General features: G+C 32.0%; 1 protein-coding gene across 1 annotated transcript; it reads right to left on the bottom strand.

Annotated features, from left to right (window-relative positions):
• Positions 1–5,965: 5,965 nt before the first annotated feature.
• LOC100645799 (sialidase) lies at positions 5,966–7,526 on the bottom strand. Its single transcript, XM_003397658.3, has 2 exons — positions 7,436–7,526; positions 5,966–7,142 (listed from the first exon to the last, which is right to left on the bottom strand). The coding sequence occupies exons 1-2, from the start codon at positions 7,448–7,450 to the stop codon at positions 6,258–6,260; spliced, it is 900 nt and encodes a 299-aa protein (XP_003397706.1). The 5' UTR covers positions 7,451–7,526; the 3' UTR covers positions 5,966–6,257.
• Between the last annotated feature and the right edge of the window lie 18,364 nt (positions 7,527–25,890).

A 25,890-nucleotide genomic window follows, 5' to 3' on the forward strand; every position in this document is an offset into this window, starting at 1 on the left:
ATTCAATAAGAAAAGATTCAGAATCTTGGAATCATGTGATATTAACTGGTAGTAATGAAAAATGCTTAATAAAGATAGAACTGGAAATCAGTAGTTTTAGTTTGAAATGCAGAAATTTATTTTCGTTTTCACAAGAGAAATTCGATATATTCTTACTCCTTACAGCTTCACAGAATACTCATGACCTCATGAATTGATATATATTTTATTGGACTGTTGCGTATCCGATCTGTTATTCACTTTCACGAGCTGTTAAATTTTTGTACAACAATTAGATTCTATTTTTCTTCCAGAAACTCATCACGGATTGAAAATCACATTTTATAAATCTCCAGTGGTATCTTACAATTAGATACTATCTGTATTTAAAGTTTCCCTTGAATCATATCTTCAAAAATATTTTTTATTTATATAGTACGTATGGAAATGTTGTACTCATTTCTTAGACAGAATTAATTAGATATCCATCCGTAATGAAATTTATGTTTGTCTGTTTGCCTATTCCTATGACGATGAAGTAACAGCCAATACCTCATTAATTCGATGTCGTAGCGGGGTATAGTAATTAGCTAATTCATTTCAACGCTCTTTCTCTCCTTAGGATGTAAACAGACAACATCTCCAAGGAAAGTGATTCACGCTGTCGCCAACTAAAACAAACTTAGAAAACAAGCTGGGGAAGAACAGGGGCCATAAAAAATGAGTTTTCTTAAGTAAAAGTTAAGCGATCTAACTGCATTTCAGAAGTAATTTAGTTCATTAGTTTACAATCTACAAGGCAATTATCCTACAAGCAACTATCTTGTTAGTTTGTATTTCTACTTGCCTTTAATCTACTTCACGTTGTTCGTTCGTACTTAATGAGAAAATAAATTGATATAAACGTAAAAATTACGCACAAATGTTGCAAGACGAGGAATGAACCAATGCTTGAACTCAGAACAAAAGAACTAATAAAGTCCACTTAAATGCATATTAAATACACATCTATTAACATATCCTTATTCTGATTCGTGTTATTTTAACTTTCATACTTATGTACGTATGTATATCATTCATCTACTAAAAGTTATGGATATTGAAATACGGATACGTTAATATGTAGCTATGCATGAACTAAAAATTCAACGAATTCGAGTATATATATATGTTTCATGCACCTAAGTTTTCAATACACGTTCGAAACCATGACTTGTATAATAGTAATAACTTAGCAATCTGGGCGAAACAAAAAATTACTTAAAATTCTTCGTTAGGGCAGGAACTATTACCTTTTGCATCATAATCTTACTAGACCTCTTTACGTATATTATTTCTGCTACCTTCAAAAACAAAAATCAGAATATCCATGAATCAAGGATTAACAAGTTTCATTTTATAAGCTCAAGTTATCACAACTGAAAAAGTGCACCTCCGATTCTTGCCAGTTTGATATATAAATCTTGAAACTTTCATAAAAATCAATGATGACCATTCAGAGAATGTCTTCTGCTGGATATTTATTGTGCTGTAACTTCGATCATGGAATAACAAGAACGTCAGAAAAATCGACATTAACTGGCGATTTGTCTGAATGAAGCATAGAATAACGCGCTTAGCGATGCTGCGAAATAGCGATCGTAAATAGCAGGTTCGTGGACCAGTATAAAAGTTGAGCGAGTAGTTACAGCTTAAGCCGGTGGCCGGTTACAAAAAGCTAGTGGGCATCGTTGGATGAGCGTTATGCGTGTATATCATCCGCGTTAACTGCCGATATAAAGTCCAAAGCAAAAATTTAGATGCACGATCCACTGTGCCAGGCTGTTTGATGCTGCGATGCTACGGCAACGTTGTATGTAATTAAATGGCCAGGCGGTTAGTGTATTTCACCGGTGTGATTTACTAGTCTCAGACGAATCGTTTTCATTTCGTGTCATTAACACTTTACACTGCACAGTTCGCTGTATCAGCTCAAGCTCGTTACCGTAACAATTTTTCACCTTCGTTCTGCTACATTACATATCATTTCAAATTTTCCCGCTTGATATACGGAATTTTTTAATTTCGTGCGTTACATGCAGATCAAAATGGATCCTTTAATAAGCTATGTATACGTAAGTGGCCAAGGAATGTATGTATCTTAGAAATTTTTTGAGTTGAAATTAAATTAATGAAATTTTGAAGTAATGCTTTCGTTTAAAAAGAGAGATTAAAATCTAATATTTACATAATTTTAGAATATAATAATAAGAGTCAAATCTGTATCTTTATCACAGGTAACATAATTAATATTAACTTGTTCCGAAATTACAGTCTTTTTTCTTTATGTTTGATCTTTCAATTAATCTGATTACGAATCTAATAATTTCCGTACTATTGCTATTATCACTTGGGAAGCATCATCCCGATCCAAACGCGTTCAAATTTCGAAAGTACAATTCATTTATCTATAGAAAAGATTGAATTTAAATAAAATAGATGGATTAATAATTAAACTTTATTATATTGAAAGTATTTCGCTCGACAACTTATATAGCTAAATCTGTAAAACTTAGACCGAAGTAGAAACTTTCGCCTTCTCCAGTGTAGCTTAAATACTGAGGGTGCTAATGATGCTTTGGAATCTGTGTAATTAAGCAGGGGTCTTGCGAATAAATTTACAGTGGCCCTAAATCCTTCACGTTAGATAAATGTTTACAATTAGCTTCTACGATGTACGCATTTCAAATTGCCAATGTCTGTTCCATCTAAGTAATAAAATAATGCCTTTGCAAATATTGTTAGCGAAGTATTTATTCATTACCATTGGGTATGTAGTTATCTCTAATCTTTAACTAGATTACGTAGTGCCCCTTTAATCACTGAAAGTGAAATGTTTATGTCGATTAGAAGGTTGCAAATGATCATTTAAAGAGCACATAATACAGAAACATGGAATATACGTGTTTTATTAAAAATATTACAAGAGAAAGATACGGACTGATCAACGAAGGACATACATAGAAGAATTTGACGAATTGAATTATCAAAGGAGACACGTCAAAAGAGAATGTATTAATAGTAATATAATTAAAGTAAAATTTGCTGCGTAATAGACATTAAGGATATTAATGTAAATAAGACACTAAATACTTTCGAGGATAGAAAAAATTCATTGATTACCGTAAACCATTATAATAATTTGTATTACGATGGGGAAATGTATGTTTATTTCAATAATTAAATTGCAATTTACAATTTCTGTAATGTATATGAAAATACATATATATATAAACCTTTATCGAGGTTTTTCAAAAAAAAAGAAAAAAGAAACAAATTGAACAAAAACTGCTGAGGATAATTGTCAGCTAATGTCGTGTATTTTATATATTACGTATACTATATACTATATACATTATACATATACTATAGCCGGATACCTATTTTCGAACCTTCTACATACAGATTCTCTTAATTATAACTACTGCTGCAAATATCGCAGACGAATTGGAAATGACGTACAAATATTTGTAAGGAAAGAGGGAAGGCTTTATTTTAATGAGCACATATTAATGAATCTGTAATAAAGTAGCCTTCTCTCTTCAACCGTTATTTCAATCCTTACAACCATATCTTAGTTATACTCAATAATTAGTGGTTGAATATGCAGACATTAATCATTAACATAATAACACATTATTGTTACTGTATTATGTATGTACGTATGCATATAAATACTAAAAATAAATGATCCAAATGGCAACTTTTCTTTCATTATGTTCACCAAACTTCTAATAGCTAATCAATATGTATAATGGACAAGAATTTATCGAATTTTTGAATATCTTCGTACAAAAAATAGTCAAATTTAAAAATATAAATTCTTTCAAAAATGTTGAAATATCTGACATTTAATGCCTGCATTTAGAAATGTATGGTAATAATTCATATCTACGTATAGCGTATCTGTAACAGATTTATTTAAAATTGTGCAAACAGAAGTACACCGTTCTAGGAGAATGTCTCCCGCTGGGTTTCTCGTCTCAGGTCAGTTTATAAACAAACTTTCGGCTTCTACGTCTAATCTCGCAATTTCTTCGGTCGAAGCTCGGATAGAGCCAGTTTCGCGTGTGTACGAGCGCACGAAGTGATATCAGAGACGGTAGTTTAACGACATTGTAAACCCGGGAGCAACATACAAGGTATGTTCTTCGTTTCTGGAAGGGATGCATAAAAGGCTGGCCTCGTAGCTGGAAAAGCTCCGGTTAATTCAGAGGCCCGGCAGAAATCGTAAAATAGTGCGTGACTGCCAGTTTTCTGGCAAAAAGTGGACAAGAGTATACACGACAAGTATATTCGCGCGCTTTCGGCTCGACGTTCGCGCGTGCACACGCGGGTTCATTCGCGTGAGTGCGCGCGAGAGCTTCGCGGAGAAGGCAACTCGCAGAAGTTGGTGAAGCACGAGCGTGACGCATACATCACCTACGACTACAGATACTATTACGAAGATGGCGGTAGGCAACTGAAAAAGTACACAACCGCGGGCTTTCCAATGGGACACGAAGGGTGATTGCCAGAAGTGGGGACGAAGAACTAAGGGTGACTTGAAATAGTTTGTAATGGCATATCTAATGTACGCATAAACTAGTTAATATAAACTGAATTGAAACTTCCAACTGATGTTATATTTCGCCTTGTTTCGTCGTGAATTTACGCGTCTAAAATCTAACTTTGTGCGAATTCTGATTACGATTGTTGAACTCTAGATTGCTTTCTGACTATTCGTATTTTTTGTATAGAGAATCATGGATGATAGATGACTGGGTCACATTTTTCTGTTTCTATGGTTTATATTTTATAAGATTTGTTTATTAGATACACAAAAATACATAAATAATTGCAGTTTTTGACATTAGGGCAGAAGAGAAACTACACATATAAATTATATTTTTTAAATAGAACTCGTAGCTACAAATTATTCCTAACCGTATCTGTCTTTTAAAAAATAAAATCGTATATATAATTGAATAAAATAATGATACAAACGTAAACCAAAAATTATACATATAACTCAGAAATGTTCCAGCCATTATCGTCTGCGGTTTAACTTTTTTGGTACGATGAAGCTGGTTGTCAGTATGCTAGCACTGTAAAGGACAGTTGAGTCGTCAGTTTGCATTTTGCAGTAAACAGGCTGTAATAATATGCGAAGTGGACAAAATAATCGTAGAAAAATATTTTAGTTAGCCTAAGGTTACTAAAGTATGCTATGTTCGAGTAGGGTTGTTAACCCTTATCACTCGAACTGGCAGCGATGTTGCCAAACGCAAGTTTGCTACTCCAACTGACAGTATTGGAGTGATGAGGGTTAGCTAATTTGAAATTTCATCGACTATACTCAGGTTTAGTGGACGCACAATTATAGCTATCTTTAATGATTTAAAGTTTAAAAATGAAGCCCGTTTACTTGAGAAGGTCTGTAATGTAAGATTGTATAAAAATTTATGTCATGGAATTTTTGAGCATACAAAATTTATATCCCTTCCAAGAAGATTATAGAATCGACAATAATCCTATTAATAATAATCTTATTTATTACGATTTTGTGAGACAAAATTCTCACACGTGTTGAGTGTTTCCAAAAAGGATATTTGATCATATGAAATCATACTAAAAACTTCAACGAGTCTTACGGATTTCATATTTCTTTGATCATCTTTTTTTCATCGTTTTCATCTTTTGATCATCGTTTTTAGCATTCAAATTTGTATTAAGAAAGTTAGAACTTATTTGCATCTTTATATCTAAAGATTTAAGAGCGAGATGAAAATTAAGGTAATGCATAAACGTGTAAGTTATACGTTATATTATATCATAATATGTGAATGACAAGCAACGAGGAAGTTATAAAAAATAACGTAATAGAGTAAAACGTTCTTCCTCGTTCAAAATGAACACACGGAAACTATATTTAAGGATCAGGATAGTATTGAAACATAAATTGAAAATAGTACAACTTTTTTATTCAAATATATAAAGAATTGCACAATGGTTTTCGTAAACCACGTGTATCGAAAGTTTACGAAGAATACAATTTCATGTAAACAATCAATTTATTTATCGAATTTATAAACTACGATCGTAATTTTGTAAAGGAACTCAACAATTCATCTCTAATTGTGAAATATATAACACTGCATATTGTGGAGCTTCTCGCGACCAATTAAACGCAATATAAAACTTCATAAAACTTTTCTTTTGCATTGCATTTTGACTTCACATGACAATATAATTTCAATTTAGAAAAGTAATTGTTTCGACGGTACAGGGTACGAATATCCATCATTGGAAGCTGCGTGACCAGAGCTCGATGCCAAGCTGCCTGACGATAAAATTGATACTGATCCACTAGAGTATCCACTGCTATAGCTACCTGAGCTAGGTACTCCATAAACTTTGCTGGGCACGTTGAAAGAATCCAATGAAAGTCCACCTCCAGAAACGTAGCTTGACGGGACTCCATAATTTTTACTTGGATAATTGGCTGAGTTGTATGAAACTCCCACAGAGGGCACAGAATGAACAACGGCACTTGGTACACCATAAGAAGTGCTAGGTACACTGACGGATCCCACGGACAAAGGTACCGAAGCAGTTAGAGCAGGGCTGCTGTGAACTGGTGCTGGTGACAGACTAGGGACACCATAACTTGAACTTGGTACTGAGACAGAAGCGCTGTACGATGGAAGAGGTGCAGCAACAGGGGCACTATAAGATGCGACTGGAGCAGAGACGGGAGCGTGGAATGGAACAGAAACAGAAGCCTGGACTGGAACAGAAACAGGAGCGGAGACAGAAGCGGTGTAGGATGGAACTGCTGATGAAATAGAGCTGCTATAGGACGGAACTGGTGCAGAGACTGGAACTTTATAAACTGGCGCTGGAACAGAGTAAGATGACACTGACGCTGGGACACCATAGGATGAGGCTGGAGCGGAGGGCACTACGTAGGGTTTCTTGACAGATGTTACGGAAGATATAGGTGGGAGGTATCCGGAGTCTGCTGAAGCTACTTCGCCCGATATGCCAAAGCCATGGTTGCCACCGATGAGACCACGTTTCTGCACCTTCTTTACGGATTCACTTGCGCTAATAGCGATGAGTGAAGCGACGAGTAAAGAAGCCTGAAAGGAAATACATGTTGTCGCATTTTTTATCTAAATAGTGTGTGATGAAATTTTGTGTGATGAAATGAATGTAATGCGTGTGAGTAATAAAGGATTAAATTATTAATGAAAACGAATAAGTGTTTAACGGTTGATTAACGGAAAGTTAAATGGAAACATGGAAGAGAACAAGGAATTGAAAATTAATTTTGTAATTAATGCAAGTTTGAAAGTATATTAGAAAATGATTGTTTGGATTAGTTTCGATTAGATTAGATTAGTTTCATTATGTGGATAAAGATGTTACTTACTACGAAGGTCTTCATGGTGTATTTGGGTTAAGGAATGGAATCGAACTGTGGCTTAGAGGAAAAATTTGTCGGTATTTATACGGTGACACGCCACGCGAGAACTCCTTTCACTTGTAAGATACAAAATCCCCCAAACTTTTATACTGACGTAATATATTGTAAAAATATTTCAAAGGTTTATCAAATTGAGAAAATTATGTTTTGTTCAATATTTACGGTATCAATGGTTGAAAATAGATTTTGCATAATTGTTTAGTAAACGATAAATAATTAAACTTAAGCATATATTCTTTTGCCGTTTATGAGAATTTCTATGTGCAAACCTGCTGCTTTGCTCGATAACAAAATTGTACTCTTTGTTCAGAATTATGATTGTTAAATGAAAGAAAAAGAATGATGGTTAAAGGTTTCAAATAAACATTACTGATATTGCACTCAATTTCTATGAAAGAATATAATTTTCAACTTTTTGATATACTTTCACATGTTTCTTCCAAATTTAATATCTGTATAGGAAACAATCAATGTCATCAATGATGACGTACCGTTTCCAATAGCTGGAAATGTCATACACACGTACCATAATTACTCCAACAATTCAATCGACTTGTCAACTCACTCGTAAAGGAAAGAGAAATATTTATTACTATGGTTTAATCTGCAAAAGCTTATATTAATTCTATAAATTTTGACATAAAACGCAATGTGCACCGAAGCATCGGAAATCGCTGATAATTTGTTCATAAAACAATTATAACAGTAATGATTATTATGGTTAGATATGATTTTATTTATATTTATAAGTTATAATTTACGTAAAATTGTATCCAATATTCACAGAGCATATACTTTAGTGATATTAAGAAATCTATAATATACTTATTGCTATCTCAAGGAAATTTATCCAGTCCACGATTCTTCCATCCAATAAATATTATCATATAAGAAATTTCGAATATCTGCCTATATAATTCGTCTGCTTGCAATACTGTTATTGTAATACTGTAAGTTAATATTCGTGTAACTGTCCAAATCTTTTTCCTTGATTAATAGTCAAGCAAAATTAGTAACTCTGTTATTCGATTATTTAATCAACACAAACACAGGATCGTGTTAATATACCTAAAATTGCGTACAGTTCGTATAGAATAGAAACATACGTTTTACTAAATTATGTAAATCGGCCACCTACAGGAAGTTCCACGTGTTCCACGTAATACTAAGTGATCAGGTATTCGCATCTTTATGTGTGAAACTTGTTACATAAACGCAAAAGTCGTGAAAAATGATTCAGCTTCTTTGCTGTCATGTTCTTTATTCGAAATTTATGGCAGATTGAAGATGGTATGAAAATTTTTTAACGATTGAGATCGTCCTCACATATGTGTCTTTCTAAAAAGAACAACAAGCGATTACCCAATGTCAGGTATATTGTCCAAATCTACGTTTCGCCAATGTCATTTGCCGTAATTAGCCGTAAAAGTTTCTCTATCATCTTTTACGCTCTAATATTTCCAATTACGCAACGTTTCGCGTTGTATTAACCTCGTTTCATCACGATCTTTTCCATTTCATTAAATAAAATTAGTGGACGGCCATCCAAAATTTCTCATATACATTTAGACGTCCTCACGACACAAGCGAGAGGTCGCGAAAAAAATATTTCATAGGTCAAGGCTAATTTTTTAAAGGTGTAATTATTTCATTATGTAGAATTTTTTTGGTAAAATATATATTTTGCAAAACATTATAATGATATTAGCATACTGTATATTATGGGATATTATAAATACTGTTTGGAATTGTGAATGATTTCAGAAAAATAAAAGTTCGAAATATATTTTAATCTTTATGTGCCATTGCATCCAAGATATTGTGATACGTAAAATTGGCAATTCATGTTAAATATATATTATTACATATATATTACACACATATATATATATTATTACATATGTTATATAGAACGAAATTTGTAAAAGTTTTATGACTATGACTCTTCCTAGTTTAGAAATTTGTTCTAAATGCTGTAATAAATAGGCCCGTGACCTAAATCTTAGAAGACTCGCATTCAGTCATTTAAGATGAGACAAGAGAGGAAATTAGAAACTTGAAATACTAGGAACGAGATGAAAGAAAGTACAAAATGACATTGTTAAATTTAATTATTTGGAGAAAGCAAACGAAATATCACATAAACCATTAATTATCCATAATTATCATATATTCATATTTCTATAAAGAAGATTACCATTAGAAGTTTCAGATTTATCTTGGATTCTATCTATATTTCTAACGTCGTTTGTATTTGCATCACATTTTCTTGCATTAACTTGCTTACACTGTTTCAGACACGTAGTTTCTTTCATCCCTCTCACGTAGTACGTAGGACTCACGTGTATCAACTGTCTTTGATAACAACACGCTTTGAAACTTTAGTTAATTCCTTGCAATGTGGCAAGATTTTCGGAGCTGTTTCTTACTAAGTCAATTTTCAGTGAATTAACAAGTTTAAATGACCAACATAGTTTGTATATAAATTAATATTATAATATTATAAGTTGCATCAATCAATATGAAGAATATAGGGTATTTCGTATAGGGTATCGTAGGGGTATATTCCATAATATTCCATATCACATTCTTAATTAATTATAATGAATTTGAAAATGTTAAGTTTAATGATCGTATTATTTAAGTTTAATGGAATGTTACATAACTTAATATAACGAACTGTGAACATTTGTAATAGCTGCAACCAATTTAGAATATAAAATAATTGATTGTACAATATAATTTAATTTAATGAGAATAATATTGAAATTTATATGAAAAAATAATATAGATAAACAAATATTACGAAACAATTATAAAATTTGTAATATACTAAATAAAGATGCGAAGTAAACCACGACAGTATAAACGCGTTTTCAATCCTTGTCAGAATAAATTTGTCAATTGTACAAACACGGAAGGCTCGACTTCGTGATTGATGCTTATCGTTACGACAGCCTGGATTATCAAATCAGTAATAACTACGTTTGATAATGAATCGCTTGGTCTTATCCGCTTTCCTCCGAAATTGGTTTCCTGCAAAATCGATAACACTTAGTTTCGATCGATATCGACAAATTTTCAAATTTTGAACATATTCGTCACCTACCTTCATTATTTAAGAAAAGGAAAGATAAATTTCAAAATTAATATTTCATACCAATACCATATTTTCTCTTCTTCATAAATTTAAGCAATCAGTTGCGTATGTAATTCGCTGGATTTTAAATAATTAATTAATCAATTAATTAAAATTATTATCAAAACTATGATGAATTAAAAACTATGTTTGAATTAAAGAAGCAATTTATCTTTCCAACTTGTTTCAAATGCATTAGTTTATACGAAACGCGTTACTTAAAGTAGAGCATAATTTGTTATGAAATAATGGGATACGCTGAGAAGGAGGGTGCAAGAACTTCAGACCCTATTTTAATACGATTTTCTAGTTAGCAGCTTCCAAAGAATTCTCGTTTACAGGCGTTACAAAGATTTATTTCCTCCATTCTATATTCAGGTATTCACGGACGAACGTCTGTAGGCAAGAAGGAAAAAAAAAGAGAAGAGAAGGAGGCAGAAAGTAAATTGAGACATATTCCCATAGAAACGTGTAAAGCACGGTCGATGCAGAAAGGGAGCTAATGTCAGAGATTAGAGGTAATCCGTTCTGGCTGGCAATCGCCGAAGAGGACCCTCGTTCACAGCTTCGATCTAGATACTGCACCGGCACTGCCACTTTTTACATTTCTACCCCTTTTCTCCCTTTTCCTAGACAGGATATATTAAAAGGAATTATGGGCAGCGTTTCGAGTGACAGAGACATTAAGACTGCGCAAACTCTTAAGTGCATGGTGGCAACGGTAATTACACTAATTACAGACTCGTTAAGATTTTTTTATAAATACTTCAGCTTTTGTTTCCTTTCCCCTAGCGATCTTTGAGAAAAATTGAAAAGAACAACCCTCCAAGTTTTTTGTATATTTACTGACTACCTGTAGTTTTGCAAAAAATGTGCTCTTATACTAAAATTTTTGGGATAAGTTTGAAGGCTGATATTTACAAAACGACGTTACGTGTAATATTAATTTTGTTTTTGAGGCTAACTGAGATTTAATTGATACTATATGAAGTTTATGGAGTGAATCACTTAACCCGTATAGCTTAAATTACTCATAAACTGTTTTTTGTATGAAAAATTTTTCAGATAAAAATTGAATGCGTAGAGGATATATGAAGGCCACTTTTTTTTTGTTAATGGAATCATATATCTTTTCAATGGATTACTCGAGATAGACCATCGTTCACTATAAAAAATATTAAGCTATTTATGGTAAAAGAATTATTAGTTCACGAGATATATTAATTTCAATCTTGCAAAATTGTGTTACATAATAGTACATTTTCTTTCTTTAAAATTACGTCGAAGAATTATTGCGCCTTGATAACTTCAATTTTTTTTAAATAAATTATGCACATACGATTTAATATAAAAACACAGCTGGAACAACAGGAATCGTGTGAAGGCGGTTAAATTTAGTTCGTGGTTAAATTATAAATATTAAAATTTCTAATTAAATACAAATAAATATGGCAAATCTTTGAAATTGTATCAATGTAAAAAAGTAAGTTAATATTCAGACATCTTCTAGATCGAGCCAATACCGTCACGATTTATTTCGGACGAGTGAAATCGGGTTCGTGTTTCATTGTAGATTGTATCAAATTTATGAGATCAAAGTGTACCGAAGAAAAAACATCTGAGTTAATTATTCATGCGTTTCATACAAGACGAGTCTGTATATTTTGAAACTGCGTGTCAACCAGTTTAGAGAAAGTACATATAGAAATGAGATATCAAGCAGTGAATTTAATTGGTGAATTTCGAATGTCAAAAGCTGATTACAGAAGATAATAGCTGTCATTTGGTATTCTGAAAATTTCGAAAATTATTGCTCCGCATGTAATTAAGATAGATATTTCCTAACTGACTGCGTAATCTAGGACTACTTTCTCCTGTAATATGGAAATGTGATAATAATTTTGTACTGTAAATCAAATACAAAAATGTCATTTGCATTGACGATATTACGTGATCGAATCAGAATGAATTATTATAGAAACCAGCCTAAAAGATATGAACTTCTTTGTTAGATAAAGAAACACTGTATATTAAATTCTCAAAAAAGATAATTATTTCAAGTGGAAACTTATTAACATATTTGTATAAATGATACATATGTACTATTATCATACGTATCATATTTTTAAGCATTTCAAATATATTTTTATTTTCTATAAGACATCGTTGCAATTATCGTAGCAGAAAGAGGTTGATTTCCCATCAAGAAATAAATCCTCTCAAATATCGATAGCAAGTAATACTTTTCAAGAGCATAGAACTCATTCACCAAATGATGTAATTACGATTAACGACAAACTTGAAGTAACAAATAAAAAAGAATTGAAAAATAAGTATTAATTTCTGAAAAAAGCGAATTTATTTAAGTTTATCAAGTGCATTTACTTAATAATGAAATAAAAAACAACCAAGAGACACTTTGAGACAACATATTAGTACTATACTGTAACTGTAAAAAGCAATAAGCAGTTAATTCTAAAATTCGCCAACCACGTAACTATAACTTTTGTCAGTTTCACCCTCTACGTTGCTTTAATATATTTAAGACAGTGGAAAGTACTAAACAGGTATGAAAACGATTTCCCTCGGAAAAACAAAATAAAAAAAGTTTCTCCACAAAGTTACCAACATCGAGATACGTTTTTACATCGATACTTTTGTCCATGAGATAGTAGGAAAATTGGGACTATCGACAATCAAAGTTATTCGCGAGAAAGTCTCAAAGTCGTGAGACTTGGAACGAGACGGAACAGAGAATGTATATTCGCCACGAATATGATCGTATGTTGAAATACGACGAGAAAGGACCAAAGTCCTAGTAGTTTCGAGAATCCCTTGTCAGGATCGTTTTGCTTAAAAAGTTTCGCTGACAAACAAACACCGGGTGAATTTCTGATCAGCTCTCGTCAGGGAACTGCTCTGCAGTCGTTGAATTGGAATCGAAGTAAGCGGTTTGCCGGTAAAAAGTACTTCGACTTTAAATTTATTCCAAAGCTTTTGATTCATTAAAATTGATTCCAATTATAGCGCTCAAATATGCGAGCAGATTTCCACTTTATTTTTATATTACTAGTTATTTTTAATAACAGTGTCATTAAATATTCGGCGCTGTTAAAATATAAATTCGTATTGCTAAAATAAAATAATTATGAGTTTTATTGAAATAGCTTTTTGTGACGTTGCGAAATTAAATTAATATTCTATAAGTTGCACGGCTCAAAGTAGATATATTACAGCAATTCAAACTTTGCTGGAAAAAAATTAATTGATACTGTAATGTTCCGCTTTATAACTGTTACTTAGCAGTATTTGATTTGCTATAGTAATAAAACACATATTTCTGTTAGTCGATTTTTTTGTTAGGTAGTTTTAACTGTATAAGTAATATCGTTCTAATGAGCCTCTTGATTACTCAAATAATGTTAATAAATATCAAAGTTAAATATATAGTGTATACATATGATAAGTAATATCGTTCTAATGAGCCTCTTGATTACTCAAGTAATGTCAATAAATATCAAAGTTAAATATATAGTGTATGCATATGATATTCTACGTATGTAATGTGAAATAGATAGCGTCAACGCGATTTATTACAGTAGAAAGTCATCAAATTTGTTGAATCATAAGCAACCAAACGGGTCACGTAATCGTAGAATCTTTTTGGATTCTAGATGATGACTCATCATGGAGTCAAGAAACTAAACAGATCTTTATTAACGTTTTAAGAAAGTAGAACTACCACCTAATGGATTCATAATCGAATTAAAAAATAAAAACTTATCATACGTGGGAACATTTGTAAAAAAAAGATGCCGACATTATTATTAATTAGCGGAGAAGTGATTTCATTAATTAAGACGAAAGGAAAATATATTTTATAATATATTTTAATACCGAACATTTTATAGTATCGAATTACGTGTTTACAATAAAAGAACGAAAGTAAAATGTTTGTGAAATTAATGTGTTTATCGATAATTTATATATAATAATACGAAACATGACAATGGTACATTATTATTCGTAACAATGCGTGTTATCGGCTTTCGTAGAATATGTATAATAGCATTTATAAAATGCTAAAAAATATATATGTCGAATTGTCGTTTGGATTTCGAGCGCGAGACGATTCTTCGTTAGCATTTGCCATCATGATGTTCAATAAAAGTTGTATTTACATAAAATTATATTTCTTTACAAAGTTTGATAAATAATTAGTTTAACGGTTAACTAAGATAACAAACAATAAGTAAACAAATGCTTTTAATAATATTCTTGGGTTCTGTAACGAATCCACGGTCAACGGGAAACTTTCTGTACGTTTTAATATATTTTGATAGCACACTGACACGTTCACTCAGGCACAGGGTTTCTCTAAGACTGACTCCAAGACGATGACAGTAAACTCTCCAAGGAGATTGCAAAATAAAAGACAGATACAGTTACATATATCAAATACATATCGATCGGGAATATCAACAAATTCCCAAGCGCCGTAACTAGGCAGTTCCACATAAACCAGCATTGCTCCTGATCAAGACTTGATTGTTTATACAGCGTATCCCTTAACACTGGAACCTCCTTTGTAAAACATTTCGTTCATCCCGTGACCGTGGCTACGTTCGGCGACCAGTTATGTCACCCCGAGCCCAAGTATTGAGAAATCTTCCAAAAGAAAGGCTCGATGTCTCTACATCTCCGACATATAAATAAAGTAATATAATATATAAAATATATAAATGTTAAAATATATATAATAGTATTTTCAGTAATACCTACATAAGATAACAAATTTCTTTTGTATATTTATGTATATTGTATGTATATGCTCTGGATATCCAGAAATAACTACCATAAGTATCTGTTTTAACTCTTTTATTCGAGAGACTTATAATAGTAACTACTGGTCCATCTTTGAAGGATTTGAAGAATTTGCAGTACTTTCTTGCATTTCTGTTACATGTGGCATAAATTAGATTCACATTCATAACGTAAAAATTGTTATGCCAGGCCAAATAAATGTACAAAAAATTCTTATATCCATTAATTAAGATACAATTTTAATGTTTACTTACTTTACGTATTTATTTTTTAAATGAAATAACAATCCACGTTATGGAATTACTCCAATATACACGAATTCACTTTCAACACGAAAAATATAAAGAGACTAATAACAGAGAAAGTAATTTACAATATTAATCCAACTGTTTGCACCGCTGTTTAATTCCATATGTACCAAAGCATGTGGACTGTTTTCAGATATAAAAATGTGTGGCGCCATCCAACAATTCGGTGCAAGTGGCATTTGCGAATGTTTTAGCTCTAGTTTTTATCAGTTCTCTTTCACGGCTCGATGTACCCCTCCTCTCCTGGGAACAACGACAAGTTTCCGTAAATTGCCAACAATTCCTGGAATTGCTCCATAACCGAAATGAATTCCGAGTGGAAAACGAAGGAGCCCGGCATAAAACGCGATTCGCAAACTTGTATCGGTTCGCAATCGCTTTAAAAAGTACGAACTTTCCCGAATCCGAAACTTCGACGAATGCAAGCTAGTTGTTAGTTCCAGGGATTAATTAAATTGTACCTTCAACAATATTGAGATGTCGATGACGAAATTGGTAATTTTACAAGAATATTCTTACATTCATGCTGGTCATAAACGATTTTATGATATTTCAAACGATTACAAATGTTAAATATTTTTCGATGTTCATTTAATTGCTAAATTCTTAGAAGAAAGTAGAAATTTCAGAATACAATAGAACTAATAGAAATAAATTTTAATATTATCGTATGGATACACTTTATAATTCCACTTGCACGTTATTTCGCATAATGATGTAAAAGAAGAATTTAAAATATGGTTGAGGTATATATTGGAACATTACACTACAACTTTTTGATACGATGAACACGATGGAGAGAAGAAAACCAAAAAGGGGAAACAAATTCCTGGGTCTGTTCAAGTAGCTGGTTTGGATTTCGTGCTAAGTGTCCTTGGAAAAATTTCGTCTCAGCGAAACCATCGTGATTGACGAAGCGTTAATCCTCGAAACGACTCACTAAAAAGCACTTTGTCTCCCTACCTCCTCGAAAATTTTCTTCTTCTGCAAGATAAGAAGCGCTGATGAACGCCCAACCAGCCGCTGACGAATGTCTCGTCGCTTTGACAATTTGAGCGGATTTTCCTTTGTACAGAACAAGGACAAACTAAGCTTTTATGGAATCTTCCAAGCAATCCAATCGAACATTTTTTCTTTTTTCTTTTTAATATAACTGAATATTTTGTTTTCAATAACATAGCCGTACATAGTTGCCTTTATGTTTATAAATATACTTTATCAATTATTAATTGATTGTTTAAGAATCATGGCGCTAGTAGATTAATTCATTGTTATTTTCTAAGGAATTTGCATTATAATGCAATTATTTCAATATTAAAATACAAAATAATTAAAACAATTAACACTAAATAAATAATTTATAAAGTTAAATGAAGAATATTTTAGATGATTTTTTTATCTTAACCTGTTGCTTTGTTTGACAGTGTGAAACGAAATATTAGATAGTGTACCAAAAACTTTAGTGTATCATTGCTATAAGAAAAATGATGACACCACAAATATTATATTCTAAATATGTTACTAGTATTCAATCACGTAGAGTTTAAGCGCTTCGTATCAGAAATTCAGTCTAAAAATTTTAATCGCTCAGATCTTGAAATGAAGCTTCGGCAGTACAAAGTACTAAAAATTCTTTTACTTCCTTTAACAATAAAAACTTTATACCTCCCAAACGGTATTGTGCTTTTGAACAGCGTACGTTTTATGAAAACCGAAAGTATATGTATAACTACGCAGTAAAATTGCACCTACGTGTACCATTTTATCAAAATTCCACTCATTTATACCAGAAGATATATGCACAGAAATTACAGTGAATAAGTTTCGCACGTGATGTTACATCATATGTTATACGTGACGTATAGTAATTTGCGATTTATCCAGACGAGTCAAAGGGAAACTGATCTAGTATCTGAACCTGTGATGTAGTATTTGAATCAATAGTCTCTTAAAACAAGATTATCGTTCGGTAATTAGCTGTATTTGCGTACCTCTGTTGATTTCTCATCGGACGTAAGAAGATCAAAGGAGGATCCATGGGAAAACGAGGAAAACGTTGCGAGAACCCGCATATGGTATTTGGCATTATAACGTTATAACTCGTTACAGTGTCTGGCATCAGGAGGACTTCATTGTGAAGCTCAGTACTCTAGACATTGTAGACTGATGCCTCAGCTTAATTGGAGTGTTACATACTCCGTTTTCCCTCAGCTTCCCACTTCTCCGTTAGCGTTATAAGTAGGAGACTATGCTGGTGCTTACTACTGAATTTGTTACCAATGTGACGATGCATTTTCATTCAGTCATCTTAATTACGACAGTTCGATGAACTAGGACAATGTTCGTGGACAATAATCTGCTTTATATTTTTAAGTCACCGCTCACTTGGCTGGTTAATTAACACATTAGAACATCTAGATTATGAATATTTATGCATAAGTAGCTGCCTTTATTTCGTTTCGTTTCTTACTTCTGCGATGTGACTTTCATTTCTCATGATGACAAATTATTACCGATCACCATTTTGATATCCTGTAAGGAAGTTTCTCGAACAGTTGATGTTGATGAAGCTTGTGTAGTTTTTAACAAAATATTTTACCTATATATTTTTTTTATTAATAACCGATTTTTGTAATAAGAATTTCTTTAAGTAATGAAACGAACATTATAAGTTTTGAACTAATTTTCCTTGTAAATAATTTTCAGTTTCCACGTAAATTTGTTTGTAGAGATCGTATACTTAAACTGGAATCACTGATCGTATGTTTAATTGTCTTCTATGATTTTGACACTTCGGTTCGTGTGAAATATTTATATCGCAAAATGTAGGCATCGGATACAAATATTTTAAATAATATGTAATTTGACTAATTTTAAGCAATTAATATAGAAATAATAGTCAAAATCTTTAATATAATACTACTTTAATATAATAATATTACTACCATAAAAACAGTACCAATGAAATTATTTTCATTTTGCTCGTGTATTTTTTACTTAACTTTGGTAAAAGTATCTTCAGATATACGTGGTTTCGTATAAACGTGTCAATTTCCCACGCGTATAGTTTATATAAATAGAATATTTGATGTGTAAAAACATATATCAGTATCGCTCAATTAAGCGTACAGTTCACATTTACACAGCGTGGGATAGTAATCGCTTTTTACTCGTACCTTTCAACCTGAGAACAAAGAGAAAGCTTAACACGAGCTTAACAACATGAATAACATTCGTAATTATCGTAATACTCTATTATCCCGGTGTTTGCATGCTCGTATCCATAATCTCGGTCGGTAAATGACAATTTATCGTGACTTTGGACATTAGCGTTACTAAAAAGCTTCGATAAATTTTAGGAATCCGCGTTAGAAAAACCGAACAACAGATATTTTATTCTTTCCCAGGAATTGCTCTGATGAGAATATAGTAACATGAAATTATAAATACGTTTCCGTATACAAAAGTGTATTCATGTGGGAAGTTATTCCCATCGTGACTGAAAAACCAAATATACAATACACTTTAATATTCAACGCCCATATTTTATTAACCTCATTTTGTTTGCATTTGATATTAAAAACGTAAAGTGAGCGTAGTTATAAATAAAATACATGCATATATCATTTTATATTTATTTTATATATTATAAAGTATTATAGAATTTTTAACGTTTCACACGATAATTTGCTTCACTAACTTGTTTAATAGTATAGTAATATATACGTAGTATATCCGCAACATTTATGTTTTATACGTAATACGCAGCAGATTTTCTATGAAACGTGTATACTGCTCAAACGTAACATATTCTGCTGTTATTTTATCTCAATTTCGAAATACAATCGGAAGGTGACTTAATCCTTTAAATACGGTTGTCGTCAATGTATTGATAATTGCATTGTATTTGCCACTTTTTTATGCTAGAAAACTATTTATAAAAATATACTCGTGCTTAATGGGTTAATAATATTAACGAATAAACTAAGATACATTACCAGGAAACTCAAACTTAAATTAGTGTTTAAATATTTTTTGGAGCGACCATACAAAAATTGGATCAAAGTCCTCCAAACTTGAAAATAAAATATGTCATCTGACCTAATCCAATTAGGTAACCAAAAGCGAAACAATTACAGAAGTTATACTAGTTCAAATTAACTTTGACAAACGAGAGTTTTGAAAAGTTCGCTATTCACCAACAGATTCGAGAACTCAACTAACAACTAGGAAAATGGAAAATTTTTGATATGGGATATGAAATAACGACGAAGCCATGCCTGTTATATTTAAAAAAATTTTTAAATGCTCTAGGGCACGTTTTACTGTTATTCAAATGTTCTTATCCACACTAGCCGCTAGATATTACTTTTTCATAGATTAAAACAATTCTATGGAATAAGAGTAAACCAATTCGCTGATTTTTAATTAAAAATTAGACCAGATTCATACACAATATACGTAATACATCATATTTTCATCGTGATTATTTTAGTAAAAAATGAATTATTTAGTCCTAATACACTATTTCTATACTATATTTCTTTCTATCTTACTTTTTACACAAATATCTAATTTTAATACTATTGTAATAAATTAAATGCCAAAGGATAAAATATATTAAATGCTAAAGTTCGGAAGAATTCGTATATTCGCAAGCTTCCTATTACATAAATAAAATTTACAATGCGTTAGTACCATAAAATCATGATAAATATCACTTGTAATCATTAATTTCTCATTATTAAATACAGTTTAATAAAATCCATATACCGTAACGTCAAATCGACGAAAGCGTGGAGGCATACGCGAACGGTGGTGTACATGCCTTTAAATTTATGATTGGTTAAATTTTATCCGGGCGATTAATCACGCGTAAACATGCCACTCGAAGAGCAAATAACAAAGCTGTGGTTTTTTTCGGGAAAACAAACATTGCAGCTCGGTTAAAAATCAATTGCGCTGTTCCCCTTCGCCGCGCGGGGTGGCGGGTGAAGGATAAAACTGGGTAGAGCAGCGTTTTAAGCAGAATACTTGTTTAGAGTGAATTTAGAGACTAGTTGTGCCAGTGTCGCTTTCACTTCATCGTGTGTTCACCTCGGGCAAAGTGAAAAAAAAACAAAAACAAACGATATAGAAAACGGGGAAAAACAAGGAAATGTTAAAAGTAGGAGAAGAAAAGGCCGCAGACGCATAATTAGAGAGCTGGCATGAACGTCTCGTAACTCGAGATATCGTTTACTGAAAAAATGCTAAAATTTCGGTAGTGGCCTCTAAGGGCGCGACCTCCAACGACTCGGCGGAGGTGGGGGTTGAAGGGTTCTGGGGGTGGGTCGGAAGGGGTGAGGTTGTAAGAGAGAACGACGACGACGACGACGACGACGACGACGACGACTTGCTTTAATTAAATGCCCGTAATTGCGTTTCCCGCTAATTACCACGGCTCCCCCGAGGAGCGTTATACTACGAAGTCGAAAAAAAATTCGGGACCAGCTGAACTTTGTTAAGTATTCTTTTTTCTCGTCTGAAGGTGTTCGAGGATCTAGGTGCTTATAAGCACCGAGTTCCCTATCGTTCTCTCTCTGCAAATGAATCGACGTCGTCTTTGCTCCTCGTCAAATTTTCGGATTGCCAGCTCACGCGCGGCATATTCTCATCATTAACGCGGTGCTGTGAAACTTCTTAAATAAGTCCGGTATAAATTGAAAAGAGAAAAGGAATATATTATTGTTGGAAAATCCTCAGCTAGTGTAAATAACTTCTCACGTGATTATTTGTCCTCTGCAGTTGCAATTTGTACGTGATGAATATTTTATACAATGGAAATGAAAAAAAACGTTAAGTTTACGCTAGCATATTTCGAAGTCAGTGTCATGCAAATACTTAACGCGCAGGTGCCACTAGATTAATTGCTTCGCGGAAACTAAACTCGTTAAGAGTCATCAGTTAATGAATTTCGAATAGTACATACGAGAAATTGGATCTTTTTTCAACAAACAGTCTGCATAAATGTTTTACTTTCTATAACGTGATTGCACACGCCAGAGTAAAATTTTATGTTTTGTTCTCTGTTTTCGTGGTAAACAATTTTTTTGGCGTACTCCATGCATTGAAATTTAATAGGTAAACCTCTAAAAATAGATTGACCATTTACAAATTTGCTGTTGCCTGATCCAATATTAGATAAAACTGATATCTAGTATTGTCTTTTTGTAATCTTAAAATGATATTTTGGGTATCTATTGCGTATTCCCAGTATATTTTGCTGAAATATGTTTCAATTTATACATGATACGTATATCACATTTCAATGTATCATATTTAGTGCTTAGAACAGAAAATGCTGCTATAACTTGTGGAATATGTTAAACGTAGATGTACTACAGACTGAAATCCAAACTAGGTAATATGTAAAATGATCGATGTGTTTGATTGATCATTATCTAATTAATTTAGCTAATAATATATATGATCATTAAATCGTTATCACTAATACATTAATCAATAAGTACGCCTAATGATTAGCAGATTCAATGTAATATCAGTTTATAAGGGTTCTTTGTGCTTTATTGAATAATATCTTGTAACTTAAATTAATAATATATTGATAGATGATTTAATTTTTAAATGATAATATTAATGACACAGCATTCTTTGTTGAATTATTAAATTAAAATTTTTCACAATGAATAGACGAAGTTATAAGTTGCTCTTTTGACAGTAAAAAATGTCATGATAGAGGAAAAAGTTCTCAAGTATTTTATTAATCCTTACATATCCATTCCCTAGACGCATTATATGTATACAGTCGTAATATTTGTTAATTATTTTACCTTTAAAAGTTAAAGTAATAATACTCGTGGATAACATAATTTTTAAACCTCCGTTTTACGGTTTTAGGATCTGGCGAATATTTCTCCGTAATCACTTGTCACGTTTACAACGTGTACAAATAAATTTGATCGATTCTATATTTGTAAAAAGAGTATGGAAACATTCGAAAAAGATACAAAGATACAAAATGTATGTTTGCCTGAGATTTTGTAAATAATTTATCGTATACTGAAATATTTAAGTGGAAGGTACCAAAAATATAACCAATAAATATTCATCCTGTATTCTAAAGAATTGTTGGCAATACTGTTTGATAAATCATACTGACTTTTATTGTATGTACGTGTAGGAAACTTCGCTTCGGGAGGATGTATCGTGATTCATGAATGATCAATAGGATTTATTAATTTAAAATGATAAAAGGTGTTAGATTAAAATCTTTCGTAAGTTGGATCAAGGAAATTTATCATTCACTTACTGCTATTTTTTATACATAATAGCTGTACTAGAGGGAATCGAAACAGAGTTTACTATAAGATAAATATACAATATCGAAAAAATATTCATTACACAAAATATAGAGATTTTTGACAGATATAAAGTTTAGAGCTTATTTCTTTTATGACTTTTATTGCATCGCATATTGTAATATTACAATCTTCGATATGATTGATAAATAAAATAAATTTTACACAATAAAAACCGTATAAATTGTAGAAAATAATTCAGCATAAACATAAGCATGTAAACTGAATTACGTGTAAGCGTAGAGTACATAGAAGCAACTTAAATTAAATAATTTCTTATATTAGCGTTATTCTGTATTTCGTGACATTAATACATTCAAATATTTCGTGTTAATATTTCCAAACCTGTTTGATTACATATTTTATTACCGACCAGAAAATTTAAAGATGATGTATGATATCATTACGAACGAAATATTCGTGAATAGATGTATTAAATAATTAATAATTCGTATTTACTAGTAGCGTAATGTTCCATGTACTTATTCAGCCTGGTACAAATGGTAAGTGCGCAACATTTTTCAGAGTTTACTTTTTCATACTTCGTTCATGTTTCATATCATGTGTGAACGGAGAATATATCATTTTTTATTATGGATATTTGTGCAGTTGCGGGAAAAATACCCGAAAATACGCAGAATATACATAATATACATATATTTCCCAAACATTCACTCGTATTATGAGTTATAAGATTTCAGAGGTTCATAAGAATGAACATAAAAATGAACATACGAGTTTATATTCTATAAATATCCACGGTCTATCGATCTCGTTTCAAGTAATAAAAATACGAGCAACTATTAACAACGAATACCAGAGATTAAAGCGCGATGAAAGAGTAAGATTTTGAATGGATAGGATCGAATATGTTTTGAGAATAATTCCACAGTTTGTCTGGATTGACTAAAAGAGATTGTAAAATAGAGAAACACAGCATATGGGGGGGGGGGGCGCAAAGTACTACGTATGTATTGTGTGGAAGATGCGTATGCGGGGTAGTAGTTGATTGGAATTGGAATATGGATTGAAGTAGCGAATTGGAATTGGAATTGGAATAGTCGTTTCGTGTTGTGTGTTGACTCGTATTGTTCTATCCGGTTGTATATCTAGAGATTTTCGTGTGCGTGTAATACATTTATTTATATTTTTATATGAATTCATGCATCGAACTATCTTCAGACTCTACTTTTCTTAAGGTTACAATTTTTACAATACATTCTGTATTCATAACATTATTTTTATAGAGCAATCGATAAAAATGTGAAACATATTGTTCAATTTATCAGTTAACCTTCTATTTCATGATTATAAGAATTAACAATGAACCTGTTCCGATAATTTCGAAAAATAAAGGACGTATATACAGAGTTGTATTTTTCTCAACCTTATCATAATATATTTATTGATATAACGTACGATGCATAATCAAATACCTAAATAGAATGTCAACAAGTCTGTGGATAAACTTCCAGCACTCGATTAACTGCATATGCGCATATATCTTCGTATACGTATGTTGTGCGCCAAATTATAATAATATTGAATTATAATCCATCATACATATTTGGTACATACTTTTCTATGATCGTCTCTTCACTCCTTCCAAAGTTATAATATACAATTAACATATAATCTGTAACTATCGTGTTGTAAGTATGTAGGTCTTGAGAGGTAGCAAGTTGTAAACTCGACCAATATTGGCAGCGTGCTAAAGCAAGAGATAATTCTGATACGCTATCTCTGTCACAAATTGATGCTGCGAGTTGTGTTTTAGCTGAGATTGGAATAATTCTGATCTTCGGATGATTGTTGGTTTATCGTTATAGTACTGTAACGAACCTTTAGTTGAATCTGTTCCGTCTGCTTCGATAGTATCCCTGTTGAGTCTAAACTCTGTTTTCAGTTTACGTTTGTCGATCTTTTGTACTAATTTTGGAGAAGCGTCTTCAACACAATGTCGTCTTAAAGATTTCCTGCTTTTCGACTTAACGAAGAACAGCGTTGCGAAATTAAACTGTTCTATCGTCTAGTAAAATTATGAAATACACTAAACGTAATTTGATAATTTCTGATATAAGCAAAAGATATTTTACGTTCAAAAAAATATTTCAAGATAAACTCTTGAAGCCCATTATTTTGTATCAATAGAGATAAAAATTCATCAAATTACCTGTATCATGTCGCAATATAAAGTTCGAGAATTAGACGGTTAAGATGTGATTTTATAATTATGTGAGCTTTATTATTAGTGAGTATAGGTGTATTCACGTGGAAAGTAAGATAAACTTGATATTTTGGAAGATGATTTATGAGCTTACCTAGATTGCTGCAAGGAACTCTGATTAGTGTTGCCAAGTTCTGACAACTGTTTATGACATAATCATTAATATCTATTAAAATATCGATCGAAACACAACGAGCACTAATTGACAGTAGTGAAGTTAAGTTGCAAAGTTTAATTTACCTGTTTTTCAACAAGCAGTTTTATAAAAATTAAGACATAATAGCGTATTAAGATAAAGTACTTTGGATATCTTTAATGCTCTCTGAATTTAGTTGCATGTTACTGTAATACAATCGTTACTTTTCCAGTACACATCTTAATTATTATCAGAACAACGAGACTGCACGAGACAAAGCCGTAAGGCATAAGAGAAAGAATAAAAGAAGAATGAAGAGAAGACGTTGTCTCATCAAAAAGTGACACTTTCAACACCTTCTAATTGCAAGTGTAATTTCCACCGTTGTCCTAGTTTATTTATAAGA

The sequence above is a fragment of the Bombus terrestris genome, chromosome 9, assembly GCF_910591885.1.
Source record: "Bombus terrestris chromosome 9, iyBomTerr1.2, whole genome shotgun sequence".
In the NCBI taxonomy this organism is placed as follows: Eukaryota; Metazoa; Arthropoda; class Insecta; order Hymenoptera; family Apidae; genus Bombus; species Bombus terrestris.